At 35.4% G+C, this 23,861-nt stretch overlaps 1 protein-coding gene across 1 annotated transcript in view; it reads left to right on the top strand.

Moving 5' to 3' along the window:
* STK31 (serine/threonine kinase 31) overlaps positions 1–23,861 on the top strand; it is a gene marked incomplete at both ends in the record, with an annotated part of 98,441 nt that overhangs the window by 21,449 nt on the left and 53,131 nt on the right. The window contains 7 exon segments of the mRNA XM_080818725.1: positions 352–426; positions 1,952–2,110; positions 8,143–8,501; positions 9,437–9,611; positions 17,673–17,788; positions 19,858–20,017; positions 22,968–23,090. Coding sequence (XP_080674851.1) covers positions 352–426; positions 1,952–2,110; positions 8,143–8,501; positions 9,437–9,611; positions 17,673–17,788; positions 19,858–20,017; positions 22,968–23,090 — 1,167 coding nt within the window.

Raw genomic sequence — 23,861 nt, forward strand, 5'->3', positions numbered from 1 at the left:
ATTTTAAGACTTTGATGCTTATGCTTTTTTTTTTTTAAATTTTATTTTTATGTCTTTTCCTCTTTTTTTCTTCTGGTGGGGGCGGGAAGCAGAATTGCATTATGGACTCTGAAGTCAGATTGCCTGACTTTGTGTCCTGGTTCTGTTGCTTACTGGCTTATGACTTTGGGTGTATAAATGGTGAAAACAATGTATCTGCCTCATATGGTTGTGATAATAAAATAAGTTATTATATATAAAATGCTTATTGCCAAATAATAAGTGCTTAATAAATGATAACCATTATTCTGATCTACTTAGTGTGCTTTGAATAATTAAAATGCTAACTAATATTTCTTTTTCTCTTTATAGATTTATGGCGGATTATTTTCTGAAGATAAATGTTGGTACAGATGCAAAGTACTGAAAATCATCAATGATGAAAAGGCAGGAACAAGTGTTCAATTTTTTTTGTTTTGTTTTTTGCCCTGAGTAATGATTATTTTGGGTCCAAGAATTGATGCTTATTTAGCCCTTCATTGCTTATACATAGTAGTAATAAGATCTGGTTCAGTTGTACTTATAAATTGATTAATCATGTTTTTCCCCCTAGCGAACAGAAAAGAAATGAATTAATTAAAAAAATCCAGGTCAGATTCAGGAATATTCTTCTGAATTTAAGTTGTCATATAATCACTGCAGATTGTCCAAGAGTAGATTATTTAATTTGTAGATTATGTTTGCTGACCAGTGGTTCTTCATCATGTTTGGTTTTTGCTAAGTAACTTTTAAAAGTTGATCCTATTAAAATTGAATAGGAAAAGAACATTTGATCTATCCTTAGAAGTTCTTTTTATCTTTTGCTTAGTTGGTTTGCATATGGTTAATGAAGATTGGCTTGTTGCTTTTGCATATGGTTAATGAAGATTGACTTGTTGCTTTTTCATGCTTTGGTTAAATGTGATGAATTTTCTTTGTGTTTAGCTATTTGAGTTTTTACATTATGAACGTGAGGGAGATTTTAAGGGAATTTGTGGAGGTCAGATTCTGAATACCTGATGGCAATTGCATATTGCAGGCTGTGTAAAAGCATCTCTGTAGGCTTTCCTTTACTGTTTTGTTCCTGTATCTGCCTTACAGGACTTCAAATATTTTCTCATGTGTGTATATTTTAAAGATATTTTTCTTAGGGTAATAAGGAGATGGTGAGATGAATTAATTTGAGTAATGCTCAGAATAACTTTTTTAAAAAAAATCATGATTTATTATTGTCCAAGGTAATGGTTTATCTTAGTGAAATAGACCCTTCTTAATTAGACATTTTCCTCACAATTTGACAACTGGAGATGATATATTGTGTTTGCTTTTGCCTTGACTTTAACTTTTTTAAATTAAGGAGCAAGATGGCTTTTGACGTTGGGATAATCTTTTTTTCTTTTTGCTTTCCAAATAGATACAGAGCTGAAGGTGAGGGTAACCTTGATTCATTTTCTAGGTTTAACACTTGGGTTGGGTTTAATTTTACCCAAGGAAGTTTGATAATTTTGACATTGTTTTCATATTTTACTGTTTCCAATTTGAATTTAGGAATGTTGATTGATTTTAACATTCAAGATAGGAGAGGCCATTAGCTTCATAGATTTTTGTTTATTTAAATACTAGCTGTTTGAAAAAAAAAAAAACATAATAAGAAATGGTACTATTGGAAATAGTACTGTTTGGTACTGTTGGAAATAGTACTGTTGGTAACTAGTTAACTAGTACCAAACAGTGATTACTGGGATCTCATGGACCATGGATTTTCTTTATTTTGAGAATATTGTTGGAGGTCTTGTTTCTAAATACATTTTGTCAATTTGAGGTAAAATGCCTTGAGGTAATTACGGTAATTAACAGAAGGCAGTAAATGGATGGTTTCCTTGGAGATGTTTAATCTAAATTCTCTGTTAGTATTTGTCTCATTTTTTCCCAGTGTCTGGTGAGATACATTGACTATGGAAATACCGAAATTCTAAATCGATCTGATATAGTTGAGATTCCTTTGGATCTGCAATTTTCTAGTGTTGCCAAGAAATACAGACTTTGGGGACTACAGATTCCTTCTGGCCAAGAAGTTACCCAGTTTGATCAGGCAAGTCACAGACTTAAATATTTTTGTTAATGGAAGTGAAGCTCTGTGTTTGAAACAAAATATAAATGTAGTTAAATTCTGCTGATCTTCTTTAATATAAAAGCCTGTATAAATTAGTGAAAAATATGAATTGTAGAATAATTAAAAGTAATTGTGTAATAATTTAAAAATATGAGTTACATAATGATTCAAAAGCAATTATTTGTGCTCATCTTTGCTAGGTAAACATTCGTGATCAGAGTTGCATGTGTGTATGTATTTGTATAATAAGTGTAAATAATTTCTTCTCATATAAAAGCTTGGAAGAATCTCTTATGATGGAAAAAATGATAAATATAATTATTGTTATCTTTTGGTTTTGAGAGAGTATGGTGATCTTTAACCTAGCCCTGGCCATAAATATCACAAAACTAAAATTAGTGGAGTTGTGAATTTATCAGATTTTTAGCATTTTGGCAAGGGTTCAAACTATTTGGTGTCATACTTTTCAATGATGTTCTATTATCTAGATTCGAGTTTGTATCCCTTTCTATTAAATTTTGGATTAGTGGGGCACCTGGGTGGCTCAGTGGGTTAAAGCCGCTGCCTTCGGCTCAGGTCATGATCCCAGCGTCCTGGGATCGAGCCCCACATCGGGCTCTCTGCTCAGCAGGGAGCCTGCTTCCTCCCTTCTCTCTCTGCCTGCCTCTCTGCTTACTTGTGATCTGTCAAATAAATAAGTAAAATCTTTAAAAAAAAAATTTTGGATTAGTAACCTAATTCTGCACCATCTGATAATTTTAGGGGTAGTCTTATGGGAATTCTACCTCCTTTTAAATCTCCTGTGCAATAATGATGTTCTTTTGGTGGGTGTTAATGCTGTTGAGATATTATTGATAAGTAATCAGATTTGTATTTATTTAGCAGCTCAAATGACTTATGTGAAAAAATGATTTAATCAATAACTGTGGAATAGTAAAATTCAGAACCTATTTGCCTCTTTTCTGTTTGTTTTGTTTTGAGAATCTTGGAAGTTCGGTGTAGTTTTGTCTGCAGTTTAATTGCCTATAAGAAACATTTCTGTACTTAGGACTCAGACCTTCATAAGTATAGAAAGCATAGCTATTATTGTAAAATTATATCCCTAAATTTCTGGTTTAAAATCTGAAGTTTTTTATGTTTTTTTTTTTTAATCTAGATGTTTTGACCAAGGTAGAGGATTGTTTTAAATTTCTTGTATGCCTAGAACCCTAGAATGTTAAACTTACTGACCTTCGAATTCCCCTGTTCTCACCTTGTTATTTTATAAATAAAGAAATTGGGTCTAGAACAATTAGATGACTAATTATTTAAAGTAATAAAGGTACTTACTGCTGAGTAAGGGCTGGAACTCAGGTCTGTTGCTCTTCTCATGGTAAGATGATATAACATTTACGTTGATTGAAACAAGTATGAATCAAGAATAAAAGGTCATTTTTAAAAGTTAGTTTTGGAACTGAGGCGTAAATTTTAGTTATTGGGAATGTTTTTAATTTTCATAGATTCTTTAGTGGTGGTACTATTTGTATTTGCATGCTTAAGTTCAGTAAAAAGACTATTAGCAAACTGAATATTTTCTGGAAAAAATAGTTACTCTTGAATATCTCTGCTTAGAAAGCCCATGTAGCCATTAATTCTCAGCTCAAGGCTTAAATATAATTTCCTATATAAAGTCTTCGCTAATACCCACCATCCATTCTCCTGTAGCTGTTTCAGTCATGCAGTGTATAAGGCATGTAGAGTTGCATTTTTTCCCTCCCCCACAAGATAGTGAGCTTGTAGAGATAAGATTGTTTAAGTAGAGACAATATTTTATTCATTTTTCTATTCTGGATCTCCTCAATCTTGCCTGTTAGGTGTTAAATGAGCATCCAGTTTATCTAGCATTTGAACAAATGAATGAATAGTAGGGATTTAGTTTAAAAGAGAGAGAGAGAGACACTCTCAGAGGGTGACCTAGGCGCTAAAATACCTTCAGTACATTTTAAACCAACACTTTCATACCCATGTTATATAGCACAGTTGAAATTGATACTCTGAATAGTGGTTACAAATGCTGAAGATCACATGAAGTTTTATGACCTAAATGTATTCCTTATTGTAAAAATTTTATGTAGAATCAGGGAATGAGACTAGAGATTGGAATTTGGGTTTAACAGATTAAAGACATTTTAACCTGTTTTCTAATATATCCAGATAAGATTAGGTAGACTAAAATAGCAAGCAAGTGATGCTTTCTTGGTTTTGAATAAAGCTTACCAGTTTGGGAAACACAATGAGATATGTCTTAGAAAAATGGCATCATCATTTTTTTAAAAGAAAATTTTATTTTTATTTATTTATTTGACAGAGAAAGAGAGAGAGATCACAGGTAGGCGCAGAAGCAGGCAGAGGGGCGGGGGAAGCAGGCTCCCCACTGAGCAGAGAACCCGTTGTGGGGCTCGATCCCAGGACCCTGGGACCATGCCCTGAGCCGCAGGCAGGGGCTTAATCCACTGAGCCACCCAGGCGCCCAGCATCATCATTTTTTAATCATTGAAAGCTCTGTGTTCTAAGACAATGATCAGATTTATTTAAAAGATAAATCTTATTTAAGCCTTTTAAATACCTACATTTTAAAAATAAATAGATCTCTCTTTCTGGCATGCAAGATTTAATGAGAACCATAATACATTTCTCAACATACAAATTAAATATTTGACATTTAAGAAAAGAATACATAGAATATATATATATATATTTAAAGATTTTATTAATTTATTTGACAGACAGAGATCACAAGTAGGCAGAGAGGCAGGCAGAGAGAAAGGAGGAAGCAGACTCCCTGCTGAGCAGAGAGCCCGATGTGGGGCTCAATCCCAGGACCCTGGGATCATGACCTGAGCTGAAGGCAGAGGCTTTAACCCACTGAGCCACCCAGGCGCCCCTAGAATATATATTTTTATGGTAAAGTATAATATTAAAAAACCCATGTATTATCTACTTGGTCATTCTTTTTGTTAATTAGAATTTAAGAGAACTTAGATTTTATTCCAAGTTTAGGATTTTGTTTTTCTGATTATGTATAATTCAGGGAGAATTTTGTTGAACAACTAAATGTGATTGGTGATCATAACTTAAATGGAATTTGACTTCAAGGAAAAGTCTAAAATATTAGATTTTTGCATAACATTTTAAGCAGGGAGTAGTATACCTTTAGTGCATTCAGCTTTAGGTAATTAGAACTCTTGTAGAAAGTAGATTATTTCCATCTAAATCCATATGTTGCCCAAAGACAGAGTTTCTCAAAATATTAAGAATTTTATATATTCCAGCAATAATTTTCAGACATTTTCATTTCTATTAACATTGGTTAGGAGTAGAAGTTGTACTTGATTTTAGATAGACTTTCAGCATAAAGGTGATGGTGTGAACAAAGGCAAAGGGAAAAAAATTAAATTTCTTTAAAATTTACAGCCATTGACAAGTCCTTGAGACAGGCAGAGTGTCCTTCTAGGAACTCAGCTGCCTCCATGTTTTTAGTCTGACCTCCTGTAAGTCTCCTTTAACATGTAAAAATTCCTTTGGAAACTTCCTTTATCTCAACCCACCTGTTCTTCCCAAGATATCTGTTAGCAATCATCCTCCAAGAGTATGGCACACTGATAGACATCTGAAGGGTCTCATGACTAAGTTTTTACTAGACAGTAGCAAATGACCTTTTCCTAACAACAGCTAGCCCCTCAAGGTCCTGGAGACTTTTCTTCCAAATCCTTAGACACTTGCGCTTTCCCTGACCCCCTCCCAATTTGAAAGTATAAAATGGGCCACTCCTCATGACCCCAGTGCAGCTCTTTCTGCCCACAGATCTTGTCCCTGTGCTTTAATAAACCATCTTTTTGCACTGAAGACATCTCAAAAGTTCTTTCTTGATGGTTTGCTCCCAAACCCCAACAATGTCACATCAGTTGAAACCAAAGGTTTTTGTTTGAAAGAGGTTAACCCAAAACCAGATTCTGATTGATCAAAATCTTAACCTGATCTATTTCTATGAATTGTATTTTGAGTTTGTTAGCTTTGCTTGCTTGATCTCATTTGTTGGTGATGCCTTCTGAACCATCTTTACTATCTACATTGGTATTCTTGGTAAATTCAAGCCTCCATGTGCTTAAGATGTGTGTGTTTAGGAATTTTATGACTTGAAAGATTTATAAAGCCTGTGTTTTTGTAAACTTAAAATACTATGCATTTTGGTTTGTGGATTAAAAAAATATATATATTTTTGAATGGTTAATGATGAGCATTTACAGTTTGCCTTCTGCTCTTACAGATGTACCCTTCTAGGTCCAGGGGTTCTTAACTTGGGGTTAAAATGTATCACAGTGAAATAATTTTCTTTGTAATTCTGTGTATTTTTCATTTCATTTATTTATTTAAGTTTTTTGTTCATTTCTTAGAACACAAGCAAGGGCTGGGGAGGGGCAGAGGAAGAGGGAGAACTAGGCTACCATTGAGCAAGGAGCTGATGCGGGCTCGATCCCAGGACCCTGAGATCATGACATGAGCTAAATGAAGGCAGATGCTTAACTGACTGAGCCACCCAGGCACCCCTATTTTATGCATTTAAAAAACATTTTTCTGAGAAGGATTCTAAAAGTTTTACCAGCCTGATTAAAGGAGCCCATGGCATAGAAAAAGTTAAGAGCTCCTATGTAAGTCTCATTTCTATACTTTATAGTACTGTATAGTTAAAAAAAGAGAATATAATTACTCCTTACCAATGTTATTTAGTTTCTTGGACCTTGAATTTTTTTTTTCTTTCTGTTCTTCCTCCTCCTCTTCTTTGGACCTTGAAATTTTTTCTTTATCCTCTTTTTTCTCTCTTCCCTTTCTTCCTCCTCTTTTTTATTTAAATGTAGTCAGCTTGTGTACTTGCTAATTTTTAGTTTGGTCTCTTTAAAAAAAATATTTATTTGAGAGACAGAGAGAGAGAACTTGAGCATGGGTAGGGAGGGACAGAGGGAGAGGGAGAAGTAGGCTCAGTAGGGAGACTGCTGTGGGGCTCATGGGGCTGGATCCCAGGATCCTGGGATCATGACCTGAGCAGAAGGTGGACACTTAACTGACTGAACCACCCAGGCACCCCTAGTTTGGTCTTTATGCTCTTAGTACCTGGATTATCATTGATATGGTTTCCTGCTTGTTTTTTTCTCTTCTAATCCTGTCTTACTGTAAAACCAGAGTACCTAACTCTTTTTTTTTTTTTTTTTTTAAGATTTTGTTTTTAAGCCCCCAGCATGGGGCTCAAACCCAAAACTCTGAGATCAAGAGCCAGCCAGGTGCTCCTCACCAGAGTACCTAATTCTGCCTGTAAAACTATTTTTATTTTTTAATTTTTATTTATTTATTTTTTAAAGATTTTATTTATGTATTTGATACACACACACACACACACACACACACACAGAACAAGCACAAGCAGGAGAGGGAGAGGCAGGCTCCCCACTGAGCAGGGAGCCCGACATGGGGCTTAATCCCAGGAACCTGGGATCATGACCTGAGTTGAAGGCAGATGCTTAACCAACTGAGCCACCCCGGTGCTCCTATAAAGCTATTTTTAAAGTTTTGTTGAATTTGAGTCTTTTTTTAGATACCAGAATTCATTTTTATGTGCTATACTCCTATACTTTCCTATACTTTCATTTCATTGGGACCAAAAATGGTCAACACTCTCTGCTTGGTTTAAAACAGTTATTCTAGGGTATTTAATTGGTACACATTTTAAAATTTATGGATATGGCTGCCTATACAGGTATTAACTTTACTTCTGGAAAGGAAGATTTCTCCTCTAAATGTGTAATTAGAATATATTCATACACATGGAGAAGTATATTTGCTTATAGCCAATAACAAGGTAAGAGTTTTCAGAATGAAGAAGTATGATTGTTTGAAAAACTGGGTAGAAACAAAATAAGTGAAGAAAGACATGTTGGCGTAGTTGGTTTACATCTTTTTTTCTCTCCCATCTTTCTTAGGGCAGAACCTTTTTGGGGAGCTTGATTTTTGAAAAGGAGATAAAAATGAGAATTAAAGCAACCTATCAAGATGGAACAGTTATTGCTCAGGCTGAGTATGGCAGTGTGGATATAGGGGAGGAGGTGGCTAAGAAAGGATTTGCAGAGAAATGCAAACTCACTTCCAGCAGTAACACCTGTGAGGAAAAAAAATCAGATCCTGGTCAGCTTGTCCTCAGGAACCTCAAAAGCCCTATTCCCTCATGGGGGCATAGATCAAACCAGTCAGCCTTCACCCGGCCAAAGGGGCGCTTAAGTGGGAGGATGACTCTTGACTCGAAGAATGAAAATGATGCAGGAAATCATGTGACATTTCCAAAGTAAGACTGTCGTGGGGTTTTCAGTCAACTAGTTTCTAATTCTTGGTAAAGCTCTTGTCATAGTAGAAGTCAAGCTTTATGTTTTTGGAATCCTCATCTATGTCAGTGATTTTGAGGGATGATACTCATTTCTATTTTTCTTAAATGTGTTTTCCTCTCTGCTTTTGTAGGAATTTTTCATAAGAGCCATTTTGAAAGAAAAATTATTCCTGTTATTTAAAGTTCACATGCCAGCTCTTCATATTAATTCTTCTGAATATGTTTACCAAAAATATAAATATACTCCTAAATCTGAATTATCCAGGCACAGCCAGAATTTCAGATAAACTTTGAAGTTTTCCTATTGCTTTAAGAATATTTTAATGAGTTTTAGGGAATTAACTTTCCTTTTTAACAAAAGAGAAACTCTTTGTTCTTCCTGTGATAACTTATTATGGTGGAATTTGATTATTACAAAGGGAATTCACCTTTCAGACAATCTTGAATTATAAATTTGAAGCAGAAAGCCATGTTTAATGTTTCTAAGTACCAAACCATTTATAAACTTCTGTATCATGATCCAAGCCATGATGCCATGTCTTGGGTTATGTAGCTGTTTTTGGGATTGTAGAAGCAAAACTGTCAAATAGAGTGGAGTTGATGGGGAGGAGAAATTGGAAGAAACTGATAATGAATCCTTTTTACTGTATTTGCTGGAATTGATATTGCTATAAGTTGGAATATATTTGAGTGTTGGCAGCATTGTTTTTGAAGTATAATTTTATGAAAACTAGTTTGCATTAAAATATTTTTAAATGTTGAACTAGATAAAGATTTTAAATTAGTTTTCAAAATTAACTTAAGATATATTCTCAAGATGATTTGGTTTAGATTTATGATCTCTGTCAATCTTAACACAGTTTGGTTTTTAAAATAAGTGAATTTGTTTTTAATAGGGAAAATTTGACTATTGGAGACTTTAATTTAGGATCTAATGTCAGCCTGGCAAAAATTAAGCAGGACCAGAAACTGATTGAAGAAAATGAAAGGCTTAAAAACGAGAAGGAGGTTCTTCTTGAAAGTTATAAAGCTCTAGAATCCAAAGTAGAACAGACTGCCCAGGAGCTGCAGGTATGGTATGTTCACTGGTATAAGGAAAAGAATGACCATCTGGGTGATCTGTATACTCATCTGCTCTTCTTTGCTTAATTTGCTGGCACTTTTTGTTTTCTTCCCTTTCTCTCCTATCCTCCCTCTTTTCTCCTTTATATTTGTTTACAGATGAAATTTTTTCTTATACTCCAAACTAATCATCTTTGGATTTCATTGAATGTTTGAAAGATTAATAATTTCTCATTTACATTTCCTTTTATGTTCTTTTAAAAGCTTTTAACCGTGGGAAATTTCATACATTCCAGAAGGAGAGAGAGTTGAATAATTAACCTAGTGTATTCATCACCCGGTTTTTACAATTACTAGGCACAAGGGCAGTCTTTTTTAAAGAAAACAAAAAACTGTACCTCCTGAGTTATTTTATTTTATTTCATTTTAAGAAATTTTTTTATTTATTTGTTTGAGAGAGAGAGAGTGAGAGAGAGAGAGAGAGAGCGTGTGCACACATGAGCAGGGGCAGAGGGGGTGGGAGAAGGAGACTCTCCACTGAGCAGAGATCCTGATGCAGGGCTTAATTCCAGGACCCTGGGATCATTGATCTGAGCTGAAGGCACACTCTTCACCAGTTAAGCCACCCTGGTGCCCCAGAGTTATTTTAAAACAAATCCCATTGATAATATTCTACTGTATATGTTTTAGTTAGTGTCTGCTTCTACTAGAAAATAACTTTAAAAAAGACAACTGTGATATTATTCATACTTAAAAATTAACAATAATTCCTTAATATCTTTTAATATCCAGTGTTCAGATTTCCTGGATTGTTCTATGATTGTCCCTTAGCTTCTTCCAGTTGGGATCCTAGTTTAGGCCTGTGCATTGCATTTTGGATGATAAATCTCTTAAATTGCTTAATCTACATCCTTGTGTTGCTCAAGAGGCTCCTTTGTCTGCATATATTTCCTTTTATGGTAGTTAGCTCTCAAGGTTGCTTGGATTCAGGGCATTTACTCCCCCCCCCAAGAATATTGTCTATTTTTCAAATGTGTGAGTTTTTTCTTACCCTAAATGTGCCACCCTAACACTGTTTCTCCAATGCACCATTACCGACTGGATGTCCCACAATTCATTTGTGATACTAAATACCAGGAGTTGGCACAGACCCCACAAGTTAAGGACTCAGTCCCATAAGACTTCTTCCACTTCAGATTCCAGCCATCATCAGGTTCCCAGGCTACCTACACTTCTGCCTGTAAATTTGAGAGCTCCTATGATCCCTACTCCCTTGTTCAGTAATTCACTAAAACAACTCAAGAACTCAGGAAAGTGCTATACTTATGCTTACAATTTTATTATAAAGGATATAACGCAGGAACAACCAAATAAAAGGAAGAGATGCATAGAGGAAGTTATCATGGGAGTGAAAGGTGGAGTAGGGGAACTGCGGGTATCTTAGCCTACCACTCTACCAGTACATGGATTTGTTCACCAATCTGGAAGCTCCCTAAAACCTACTTATTTGGAGGGTTTTGTTTTGTTGTGTTGTGTTATGTTTTGTTTTAAATGAAGCTTTCATTAGGTCAGATTGATTAAATCATTGATCATTGATAATTGAACTCAGTTTTCAGCCTTTAAATCTATATGTGGCATTCTCCAGGGAGCTCTGCCTCATAAATCCATAAATCTGGGTACTGTCCGTTATAACCTCTTGTTTGTATTTTTAAAGGTTTATTTATTTATTTTAGAGAGAGAGAGGGAGAGCGTGCTCTAGGCTGGGGGAGAGGGGAGAATCCAAGAAGACTCCCTGCTGAGCACAGAGCCCAGTCTCACAACTCTGAGATCATGTCCTGAGCCAAAATCAAGAGTCTGGATATTTAACCAACTGAGCTACCCAGGCGCTCCGTAACTAACCTTTTATCTGGGGACATCCTCCTAAGGATGGGCATTTCAGAGATAAGGTCTCTTCTTAGAATACGATCTGTTTCTTTAGAGGTCTAGTTCAAAAGGAGATTAGTCACCTGCCTTTTATTTTTTTTCTCTGGGGGTGTTCCCCTGTCCTCTTCCGTGAAGAGTATAAATGGATCACAGGCCATCTACTTTACCTACTCAAGATATAAAATGCTCATTTGCACTTTGGAAAGTTCCTTGTTGCCTCCCAGCAGTCTAACCACTTTTCCTCCCACTCAAGGCAACCACTATTCTGATTTATATCACTATAGTTTAGTTTTCCTGGTCCTGTACTTCATAAAAGGAATCCTCTGATATGTGTTCTTTTGTGTTTGGCTTCGTTCACTGAACATAATTGTTGTGACATTTATCTGTGTTGTGTATATTATAAGTTTGTTCATTTTTATTACTGAGTAGTAGTCCATTGTAGCAATATACCACAGTTTGTATTTAGGGTGTTTGTTTCTGGTTTTTAGTTGTTATGAGTAAAGTCATTGTGAATATTTTTGTATGGGTCTTTTTGTGGGTATAGGCATTCACGTAACTTGGATTACAGAGATTTTTTCCTCAGCCATATCCCATCTACTGATAAGTGCATCAAACTTGTTCATTTCTGCTCTAGTGTTTTTGATCTCTCATTGTCCATCTGTTCTTGCATGCTGTCTACTTACTTACGTACTAGAGCCCTTAGCATATTAATCATGTCATGTTTAAAATTTCTGGTCTGAGAGTTTGAGCATCTATCCATGCCATGTTTGAGTCTGATTCTTGATTTGTCTTTTCCAAGTGTGTTTTTTTGTCTTTTAGTATATATTCTCCCTTTCTGCCTTTCCTTATGCACACACCCTCTCTTTCTCTCTCTCTCTTTCTGTCAAATAAATAAATAAAATCTTAAAAAGTATATAGTTTCCCTGAGGTCAGATCTTGTTAAGAACAGAATACTCTGGTGTAAAATGTTTCCTTTCCTTTTCCCCTTTCCCTTTTGGAAGCTGGAGGGGATTTTTCTCTTTTATTTCTCTGTGAGAACATGGTAGAGATCCTGGGGGTAAAACTCATAAAACTGGAGGCATCCTGGTGACCGGGTCTGCCTGGAATTTTAACTGAGTTGTTCACAGTGAGTCTTCAGCAGTTGTCATTTGAATTTGAGGTTTACGTATTTGAGACTGGTTCCCTCAGAGGTTGCTGCTCCTTGTAAGTTGTGAATGGCTTTTGTTTCCCAGACTCTCCAGTTTTGGGGGCAGTAGTTTGTCCTGTGACCTCATCTTTCTTTCTTTTTTATTTTATTTTATTTTTTATTTTTATTTTTTTATAAACACATAATGTATTATTAGCCCCAGGGGTACAGATCTGTGAATTGCCAGGTTTACACACTTCACAGCACTCACCATAGCACATACCCTCCCCAATGTCCATAACCCCACCCACCATCTCCCTACCCCCTACCCCCGGTCCCCCTCAGTTTGTTTTATGACATTAAGAATCCCTTATGGTTTGTCTCCCTCCCGATCCCATCTTGTTTCCTTTATTCTTCTCCTACCCCCCAGACCCCCAACATTGCATCTCCACTTCCTCATATCAGGGAGATCATATGATAGTTGTCTTTGTCCGATTGACTTATTTCGCTAAGCATAATACCCTCTAGTTCCATCCACATTGTCGCAAATGGCAAGATTTCATTTCTTTTGATGGCTGCATAGTCCTTCATTGTAGATATATACCACATTTTCTTTATCCATTCATCTGTTGATGGACATCTAGGTTCTTTCCATAGTTTGGCTATTGTGGACATTGCTGCTATAAACATTCGGGTGCACATGCCCCTTCAGATCACTACGTTTGTATCTTTAGGGTAAATACCCGATAGTGCAATTGCTGGGTCGTAAGGTAGCTCTATTTTCAGCTTTTTGAAGAACCTGCATGCTGTTTTCCAGAGTGGTTGCACCAGCTTGCATTTCCACCAACAGTGTAGGAGAGTTCCCCTTTCTCTCCATCCTTGCCAATATCTGTCATTTCCTGACTTGTTAATTTTAGCCATTCTGACTGGTGTGAGGTGGTATCTCATTGTGGTTTTGATTTATATTTCCCTGACACCGAGTGATGTGGAGCACTTTTTCATGTGTCTCTTAGCCATCTGTATGTCTTCTTTGCAGAAATGTCTGTTCATGTCTTCTGCCCATTTCTTGATTGGATTATTTGTTCCTGGGTGTTGAGTTTGCTAAGCTCTTTATAGATTTTGGATACTAGCCCTTTATTTGATATGTCATTTGCAATTATCTTCTCCCATTCTGTCAGTTGTCTTTTGGTTTTGTTAACTGTTTCCTTTGCTGTGCAAAAGCTTTTGATCTTGATGAAGTCCCAATAGTTCATTTTTGCCGTTGCTTCCCTTGCCTTTGGCTATGTTCCTAGGAAGAAGTTGCTGTGACTGAGGTTGAAGAGGTTGCTGCCTGTGTTCTCCTCAAGGATTTTGATGGATTCTTTTCTCACATTGAGGTCCTTCATCCATTTTGAGTCTGTTTTCGTGTGTGGTGTAAGGAAATGGTCCAATTTCATTTTTCTGCATGTGACTGTGTAATTTTCCCAACACCATTTATTGAAGAGGCTGTCTTTTTTCCATTGGACATTCTTTCCTGCTTTGTCAAAGATTAGTTGACCATAGAGTTGAGGGTCTATTTCTGGGCTCTCTATTCTGTTCCATTGATCTATGTGTCTTTTTTTGTGCCAGTACCATACTGTCTTGATGATGACAGCTGTGTAATAGAGTTTGAAGTCTGGAATTGTGATGCCACCAACTTTGGCTTTATTTTTCAATATTCCTTTGGCTATTCGAGGTCTTTTCTGGTTCCATATAAATTTTAGGATTATTTGTTCCATTTCTTTGGAAAAAATGGATGGTATTTTGATAGGGATTGCATTAAATGTGTAGATTGCTTTAGGTAGCATAGACATTTTCACAATATTTGTTCTTCCAATCCATGAGCATGGAATATTTTTCCATTTCTTTATGTCTTCCTCAATTTCTTTCATGAGTACTTTATAGTTTTCTGAGTATAGATTCTTAGCCTCTTTGGTTAGGTTTATTCCTAGGTATCTTATGGTTTTGGGTGCAATTGTAAATGGGATTGACTCCTTAATTTCTCTTTCTTCTGTCTTGTTGTTGGTGTAGAGAAATGCAACTGATTTCTGTGCATTGATTTTATATCCTGACACTTTACTGAATTCCTGTACAAGTTCTAGCAGATTTGGAGTGGAGTCTTTTGGGTTTTCCACATATAGTATCATATCATCTTCAGAGAGTGATAGTTTGACTTCTTCTTTGCCTATTTGGATGCCTTTAATTTCTTTTTGTTGTCTGATTGCTGAGGCTAGGACTTCTAGTACTATGTTGAATAGCAGTGGTGATATGACCTCATCTTTCTTAAAGATCTAAGAAGGCTTGTTGATTTTTTCAGTTTGTTCAGCTTTTTATTTGTTGTTAGGATGGTGTAGTGACTTCCAGGCTTTTTGCATGCTGGACCAGAAACCTGAAGTTTTTAATGCTTTCAAAGTACTGATTTCTATATTTGTTGGTTTTAAAAATTTATTTCTTTTTTATTTTATTAATTGATTTTTTTTTTTTACTTTACGATTGCCTTCTTTCCTCTTTAATTTGCCCTTCTATCTTCTTCAGATGGAAATTCATATCGTTTTTAATCTTTTGTTCTTTAGAACGTTTAAAGATAATTTTTTAAAAAGATTTTATTTATTTATTTGACAGAGAGATCACAAGTAGGCAGAGAGGCAGGCAGAGGGGGTAGGAAACAGGCTCCCCACTGAGCAGAGAGCCCAATATGGGGCTGGATCCCAGGACCCTGAGATCATGACCTGAGTGGAAGGTAGAGGCTTAAGCCACTGAGCCACCCAACCACCCCTCAAGATACTTCTTTTTAAGTACTGCTTTATCTGTAGGCCACAGATTTTGATATTTTGTTTTTCTTAATTAAACATATTTTTAAAATTCTGTGATTTTTTGTTTTTTGAATCATGAGTTATTTAGAAGTATATTGTCTAATTTTCAGATATTTGGAGATTTTTTTTTCCCCCAGTATATTTTTGTTACTGAGTTTTAGTTAATCTCTTTTTATTAGGGAGCATACTTTCTTTGGTTTCACTTCTTTTAAATTTATTGTGATTTGCTTTTACCCAGCATATGATTTTGACTTTGAAAGTGTTCCCATGTACTTTAAAAAATTGTGTCTATTCTACAGTTGTGTGGTAGAGTGTTTTGTACATAAAATCAAATGAGCTGAGAGTATTGTTGAAGTCTTTTGTATTTGGACAGATTTTTCTGTCTACTTGTTCTATCAGTTCCCAGAGAGGAGTGTTGAAATCTCCAGATATTATTGTGGTTTTCTCTGTTTCTTCCTTTTTTCTGTTAAGTTTTACTTGGTGAATTTGAGACTTTGTTATTAGTTGGATACACATTTAGAATAATGTCTTCCTGAATCATCTTTATGCATTATCCCTGTTTATTGCTGGGAATGCTCCCTGCATTGAAGTCCACATTGCCTGATATTAAGGTAGCCATGTTTGCGTGGTATATCTTTTCCATCCTTTAATTTTTATCTGTCTCTTTATATCTAATAAGTATGTCTTATGAGCAATATATAGTTGAATCTAAGCCTTTTTATCCAGATTTATAATCTCCTATCTTTTAATTGGAGTGTTAATCTAGTTTCATTTATTGTAATTATTGATGTGGTTGGGTTTGAATTTGCCATCTGTTGTCTTATTGGTTCTTTGTCTTAAAAACCATACTATTTTGTTTTTTTTTTTTTAAATACAAGTTGACTAATAATAACCTTGAGAACCAGTTTAATTTCACAATTCTTTTAGATCTAAATGATTCTTTACCTCAGTATTTTATAGTTTTCTTACACATATAATTCGTTAGTAATTTGTATTGAAGATTTGTTTAATATCTTTGTAAAACATTAAGTACATTTGCAAAGATAAAAAAACTTTTTATTTTCCCACTCCTCTTTCCTAGATTTATGTTATTTTGGAATAATTATAATAACAATTCCAGTAGATATAAACAGTTAAAAACAAATTTAACTGATTCTTCATGGTCATCCTACTTAACAAATGGGAGCAGAAGGACATGAACATACCTGATTGTATCATACTAGTAATAAGCATAAGCATTCAGTATATGCTGGTTCTCTCTTTTTATTTAACTGAAGAATTGGAGAGAATGTGAGGACTAAGGAGCATGTTGTACAAATGCTGAATAAAATTTCTATGTTTATGTAATAATCTGGTTTGGAGTATAATTAGAATAAAGCTGCTAGGTCTTTAATGATATTACTGCTCTATACATTATTTTAGATAATCATGGTACATTTGTACTTGAGATACTATTCAGAATCAGGGAGTTTAATCTAGCTTGGGTCATGGAAGTGATGTTTTTGGCTGTTTTGCAATGTAAAATGACACAGGACTTTGTAAAAAAAAAAGTTGTCATTGATAATCATTTCATGTCTCTAGGGATCTTTATCTTTTTAAAATTTAATATTAAGACATAAAATATATGAAATTTCTTTCTATTTGGCTTTTTATTAGAATGAAAGATAAAGAGTCTGTGATCTGTGTGAAGGTAGAAGACTGGAATAGCTTATCTTTTTCAGATCCAAAGTAGTAGGAAAATCAGCTGTCCTGTGGTTTAACATTTAAAAAGAAAACTTTGTTTCAAAGGATTTATTTATTTATTTTAGAGCAAGATTGAGAGAACATGAGTTGGGGGAGGCTGGGAGGAGAGAAAGAATCTAACAGACTCCACACTGAGCATGGAGCCCCATGTGGGCTTGGGCTCATGACCCCATCATTCCCTGAGCCAAAATAAAGAGTTGGATGCTTAACCCACTGAACCACCTAGGTGCCCCCCAATTTTTTAAAAGTAATCTCTATGCCCAACATGGGGCTCAAACTCATGTCCCTGAGATCAAGAGCTCCATGTTTCACCAACAGAGCCACCCAGGTACCCAAATATTTTTTAATCTTTAAAATTTTATTTATGCCTTAAAAGCATTTAAGTGACAGTAGAAATATAGTTTCTTGTTTGAGATTCACTAGGGATGTGCTTGTTTTTTGTTGCAGCAAGAGAAAGCGATTACCATGGATTTGACTAAACACTTAGAAAGCACTCTGAAGACTCGTGTAGGTACCAGAATGGAAAATCTGGCAGCTAAGGTTGAAATGTTGAAAGAAATTAGGTAAGTAAAAGCATATTTTTGATAAGGATAATTTTAATTTTCACTTATTTTTGAGATTTATTTATAGAGAGAGTACACAAGCAGAGGGAGGGGCAGAGGGAAAGTAGGGAGAGAGAAAGAATCTCAAGCAGACTCCATGCTGAGCACAGAGCCTGACTTGGGGGTCAGTTTCACCCCTGAGATCATGACCTGAGCTGAAATCAAGATTCAGATGCTTACCTGACTAAGCCACCCATGGACCTCGAGAAAGATAATTTAAAATAATTGCTGATTAGTTTGTGCTTTGTTTAAATTCTGTACTCATCGTTTTTCCTTTGACACTTGATCTTTATATTTTTATGCCTTTAAAAGAGAAACTAAAAACACTTAACCTGAGCTGAATTTTATAGTGTTTGTGTCAGCATTCCTTTGTTACTACATGGAGTTATATGGTTCTGAAGTCATCTGTGAGAATGAAATTAAAAACCAACACAAGTTCTAAGTGGTAGTTTGATGGGAAACTACTATGCCTATTTGTATTGCTTGGTGTTATTTTTAGGCCGATATCAAAACTAAAGATTTGAAAGAAAAAAGTGGTTTTCGTACAGTCAGAAGAAAAGTGGTCTTCATGGAATCAAGAGAGAAGAAATCGGTTAGGAATCCTTGTGCAGAGTTTATTAAGCATTTGTCAGACTCTGTATATGATTTATGTAGGTATTTTATATTAATAGATTATCTTATTGCTGGTTAGGGATAATTTGTCTGGAATCTGGGAAAAAATAGTTCTCAAGACAACCTAATTCCCTTTTCATGCTACACAAAGTACTTAAATCAGTTACTCGTTCTCTCAGATACTTTGAAACAATAAGAAGATGTTCATCTGAATTAATACTGTGTGTTGGTGTTTTGTTCAGTGGAAATTTATATTCTCCACTATAAATCCATCAGCTGTCATCTGGTTTATAAGCCTCTAGATAGTTTGAGTAATTTTGTTCCTCTAGAGCCTAATTAACTTTTGATGCATTACCAGAAATTAAGTGGCTACACTGCCACAGTATGGGACAGATTTAGGACCAAAATAATCCAATGTATTTTAGTACATTTTTGAGGAAATAATGTGCTATTTGAGTGGTGGCTATCTTGTTAGAAACTAGAGAAAAGAATATGGATGGACTTTGTTGTTTTTGCTGGCTTGCTTGCCTCTCCAATTGTTTTTTTTTTTTTTTTTCCTTTTTTTCCTTTTTTCAACTCCACAAGTGTTAGTCTGCTTAATAGGGTACAAGGACTAATGTGCTTGCAGTCTTGGTAAGCAACATTGGCTAAGTCTAACATTTTTAAGGAATTATTCAGAAATCTAATTGTATACCAGCATTGAAGATCTATTTGATATGATCAGACTTTTAAAGTTGTCCTTTATTTTATTTTATTATTTTTTTAAGATTTTATTTTTATTTATTTGACGCAGAGAGTGGGCACAGGCAGGGGAGCTGGAGAAGCAGGCTCCCTGCGGAGCAGAAAGCACAATGTGGGGCTGGATCCCAGGGTCCTGGGATCGTGACCCTCATGAGCTGAAGGCAGATCCCAACTAACTGAGCTTCTCAGGGGCCTCTATGTAAAAGTTTTCCAATAAAGTTTTATTTGATTTTTTTCTCAAGTGTATATATAGTCCTAAGATTTATTTATTTATTTATTTATTTATTTATTTATTTATTTATTTATTATGCTTCTGTGCAGAAGCAGGGGGGCTGAGTCAGAGGGAGAGGGACAATGAAAATCTCAAGCAGACTCGCTGCCACGTGTGGAGCCCAACACAGGGCTCCATCCCATGACCCTAAGATCATGGTGTGAGCTGAAATCAAGAGTCTGATGCTTGACCAACTGAGCCACCCAGGTGCCCCATGAATCAAATATATTTTAAATTACGAATTATACCAGTTAATTGATGATTTTATATAAGGTTTTAGCAAGTACCTCTTCATAGCCAACATTGTATGTTGTAACTTTAGACCATTATTATTTAAGTGCAACTTTTTCTCACATCAACTTAAAAATTTCTTAATCTTTTCCTTTTTGCTTTTGTTTTTAAATAGACGTGTCAACATCAATGTTCGTTTTGGAAATGACCTCTCAGATGCTATGCAAGTGTTAGATGAAGGGTGCTTTACTATTCCAGCTTCTTTGACTGAATTAGAGAGAATTTGGGCAGAATACAATCTTGCTCAGGAGAACATACAAACTTGTGAAAATGTGGTGGGTCCAGAATTTTTCTCTCTCATGGTTTTATTTGTTGATCATAAGGGGATATCATTTGGGAAAGATTGTGGATATGATAGTGATACTTTGCATGAAATCTTTAAATTTTACAGCATCTTCATATTAATATTTTGATTCCCAATTTTCTTGTCTTGTTAAAAAAAGATAGAATAGATAAATGGTGATTGTGGATAAAGTGTTAAGAAAATCTTTTCCCCTTTTGCATGAACATTTGACCATTGGTCAATTCCTTCTCCTTTTCCTTGGTAATTTAATAAAATGATATTTCAGTCATGTTCCTAGGCGGCATTGGTTAGGTAAATCTCCCTAGTTGGTAATTTATATCTGGACTTGAGAAACTTTAAACTACAGATGCAGGTGGAGGCTCCTGCAACTGGGCATACCATCCTTGAGGAACTTTGGAAGCTATTCCTATAAAAGATGGTGGCTTTTGAAGGGGATGAAGCTTGTAAGCCATGGTGGTTGTGACACCTGCTAATGTATCTTGTTTTGGGGTCTGAGTGGTGTGTTTTATGCTGCAGTATTGGACTCTGCCTTACTATTAAATGCTATTTAAGCACCCATTATTGAAAGGTGGTTGTTTGTGGGTAGGGGAGGTTATGAAGAACAGATTATTTCCTATGAAATCTTTATTAGCATAGGTACAAGTATATTTCCTCTCACAATTTTCTTTAGTTTATACTGAGCTGAACAGAGCTCCTGTTTTTCATATGAAGATACTTACCACAATCATAACTTTCCATAGTACCTATGAGTTCCATATTTGTGTTTGAAGTTGCTCCATCTGAATTATTGGTGGTTTCTATGGTTTCTGCCTCTGGGGATTGTACCCCAAAAGTCGTCTTCCTAGTTCCCAGTTGGCAATAGCTGACTGTAGGTGAGAAGTGAACAGAATAACTAGGTCTTTGGAAATGCCAGGAATGTTAAATTTGTACAAGGGACTATATTTGTGTCATTTTACATGTTACACCCTAACTGATCACTTCTGATTACGGAAGAAAAAAGTGACAAAAGCAATGAGTTTTGAATCTATATGAAACACAGGTAATGTTATTAGGTAGTATATAAACTTTTTCTTTACACTTTTAAAATGGACAGTTTTGTTCTTATTTTATAAATGAGGAAATTGAGGCCTACAGGGTTTAAGGAAATTGCTGAAGATTAAATAGTTCTAAATGTGAAAACGGTATTTGAACCTAGGAATGTCTGATTGCAAGGTGTATTCTCTTTCCATTTAAACTGTGTTGTCGATATTAAAGTAATTCATGATGTCTTTTCTTTTCTTTTATTTCTTTTATTTTTTTTTAAGAATTTTTAAAATTTATTGGACAGAGAGAGAGAGGCAGTGAGAGAGGGAACACAAACAGGGGGTGTGGGAGAAGGAGAAGCAGACTTCCCGCTGAGCAGGAGCCTGATGCGGGGCTGGATCCCAGGACACTGGGATCATGACCTGAGCCAAAGGCAGACACTTAACTGACTGAGCCACCCAGGTGCCCCTCTAGTAGATTTAAAAAAAAAAAAATTATTTACATAAGTAATCTCTACACCCAATGTGGAGCTCGAACTCACGACTCTAAGATCAAGAGTCATATGCTGTCCAGACTGAGCCAGCCAGATGCTCCTTTGATGTTTTTTTTTTTTTTTAAAGGAGATATTTGGGGGCACCTGGGTGGCTCAGTCATTAAGCATCTGCCTTCAGTTCAGGTCATGATTCTAGGGTCCTGGGATTGTGAAGCCGCATCAGGCTCCCTGCTCAGTGAGAAGCCTGCTTCTTTCTCTCCCACTCCCCCTGTTTGTGTTCCCTCTTTCACTGTCTGTCTCTCTGTCAAATAAATAAAATCTTTAAAAAAAAATAAAGGAGTTATTTGTTTCTGCTTACTGCTAACGTTTCAGGATTTAATTTTGGGCTTCATTGCCTGAAAGTTCATTTGATAGACTGAAGAGTGTATTATTGAATAAATCCAGAGTTATAACTGCTGCTCAGAGTTGCCATTTTTTTTTTTTTTTTAAAAGAGAGGGTGAGGAGGGGCAGAGGGAAAGGGAGAGAGAATCTTGAGCAGGTTCCATGCCTAGTGCAGAGCAAGATCTCATGATGAGACCATGACCTGAGCTCATATCAAAAGGTGGACACTTAACCAACTGAGCTATCCAGGCATCCGGCATTTTATTTCCCTTATTGAACTTAATTTAGGTCTTAGTGTTATTTCATTTATGTATTTTGCACAGTACCTCAATTTGATTGCCATTTTTGATGAAGAGATTCTTTTCTTTTTTGCATGTAGTTATAAAATGGCCTGGTTGAACTTACACAAAAAAGAATATAAAATTCAAGCTTTTTAGTGTATGTGGCAGACACTGTAATAGGTAGCAGAGACAGATTTGTTTAAGACATGATTCTCTTGGGTGTGGGATATACATATAAATAGTTTCAACATAGCTTGATAAGTACAATAATAGAGATAATGCATAGAATTCATGGATCTCTCTCATATGCCTATTTCCATACCTAGCCTCTTAGACAAATTGGAGATTTTACCATGGTGGAGATTAACTGAATCTCGAAGGATAAGTAGTTGAAGGAATTGACAGGTGGAATGGGAGCAGGAGGCAGTTAGTGTATAATTAATAATAGGAACTTGGATAATTCTTTAAGAAAAACTAAAATTTCAATGTTGTCCATATAGTGGGAAAAATAAGAGTAGGATTATGAAATACCTTATTTCTAATTAAGGGAAAGAAAGCTCTTTGTTAGTTTGGTGATCTCAGGAGAAAGATGCTTGTGTTAAAAGCTACCATGTTTGGAGAATGTAATGTTAAATTTTACTCACTTTAAGACATTAGTTTTTTTTTTTTACATAGGTCAGTGTGTATAAAAAAAACCCACCTGGAGTATTAATGATGGTTATTCTTTGTTTTCTTTCTCCAGAATGAAGGGAGTATTTTGATTGCCAAAAGAAATGAAGTGCAACAGAAACTGAACATGGCAGTAGAAGTTTTTATTCTGGAAGTAGATGAGTTACCTCTTAATAAACGCTTGAAAACATTGCAGGTTAGAATTTAAAAAGATATATATATATACATTAAAATATGTTTATCATTTGAGAGGTGAAATTTGCATTTACCTTGAGACTTCAGATAGTACTGATGGCTACAAAAATTTTTCTTCTTTTTGATGAATTCGAATTTCTTTTTAATAGGATTAAAATACTACTTTAATCTATTTAATATGTTTATATATGTATATCTGTCCTGCAAATAAGGTAAAATGGTCAGACACATCAGGATTGCTAGAGCGGCATTCACTGGGAAAACTCATGGAGACAGAAGCTGTAGCAGGCATGTGAGTCCCTGTTGTCTGTTGCATTCCAGCAGAAAATATGGTAGGGTCACATGTCAAGAGTTTAGAAGAGGAGTCCTGATCCAGTATCAGGGGCTAGAGTACAGTAGCTCTAGGATGTTATGCAACCTTATCTTCAGCCTTATCCTGCCATCTCTGCAATGACTTTAATTTGGAGTGAATGGACATGTGACAGTGTTATGAAACATTTTTCTCTTCATTTATTCAGATTTTTTTTTTTAGTCTCCTTTAATGATGTTTTAAAATTTTTCTCTAAAAGCCCTCTGGCATTTCTTCATTTAACTTCTAGATATGTATACTTTTGGTTGCTTTTGTGGATATTACATTACTTTCCATTTCTTAGTTATTTTTGGTGGTGTAGTGGAATACTGTTGATTTTTATTTATTTGTTTATTTATTTTTACTGTTGATTTTTTAAAAAATATTTTATTTATTTATTTGACAGACAGAGATCACACGTAG

This window comes from Martes martes (assembly GCF_963455335.1).
Source record: "Martes martes genome assembly, chromosome: 11".
NCBI classification, from domain to species: domain Eukaryota; kingdom Metazoa; phylum Chordata; class Mammalia; order Carnivora; family Mustelidae; genus Martes; species Martes martes.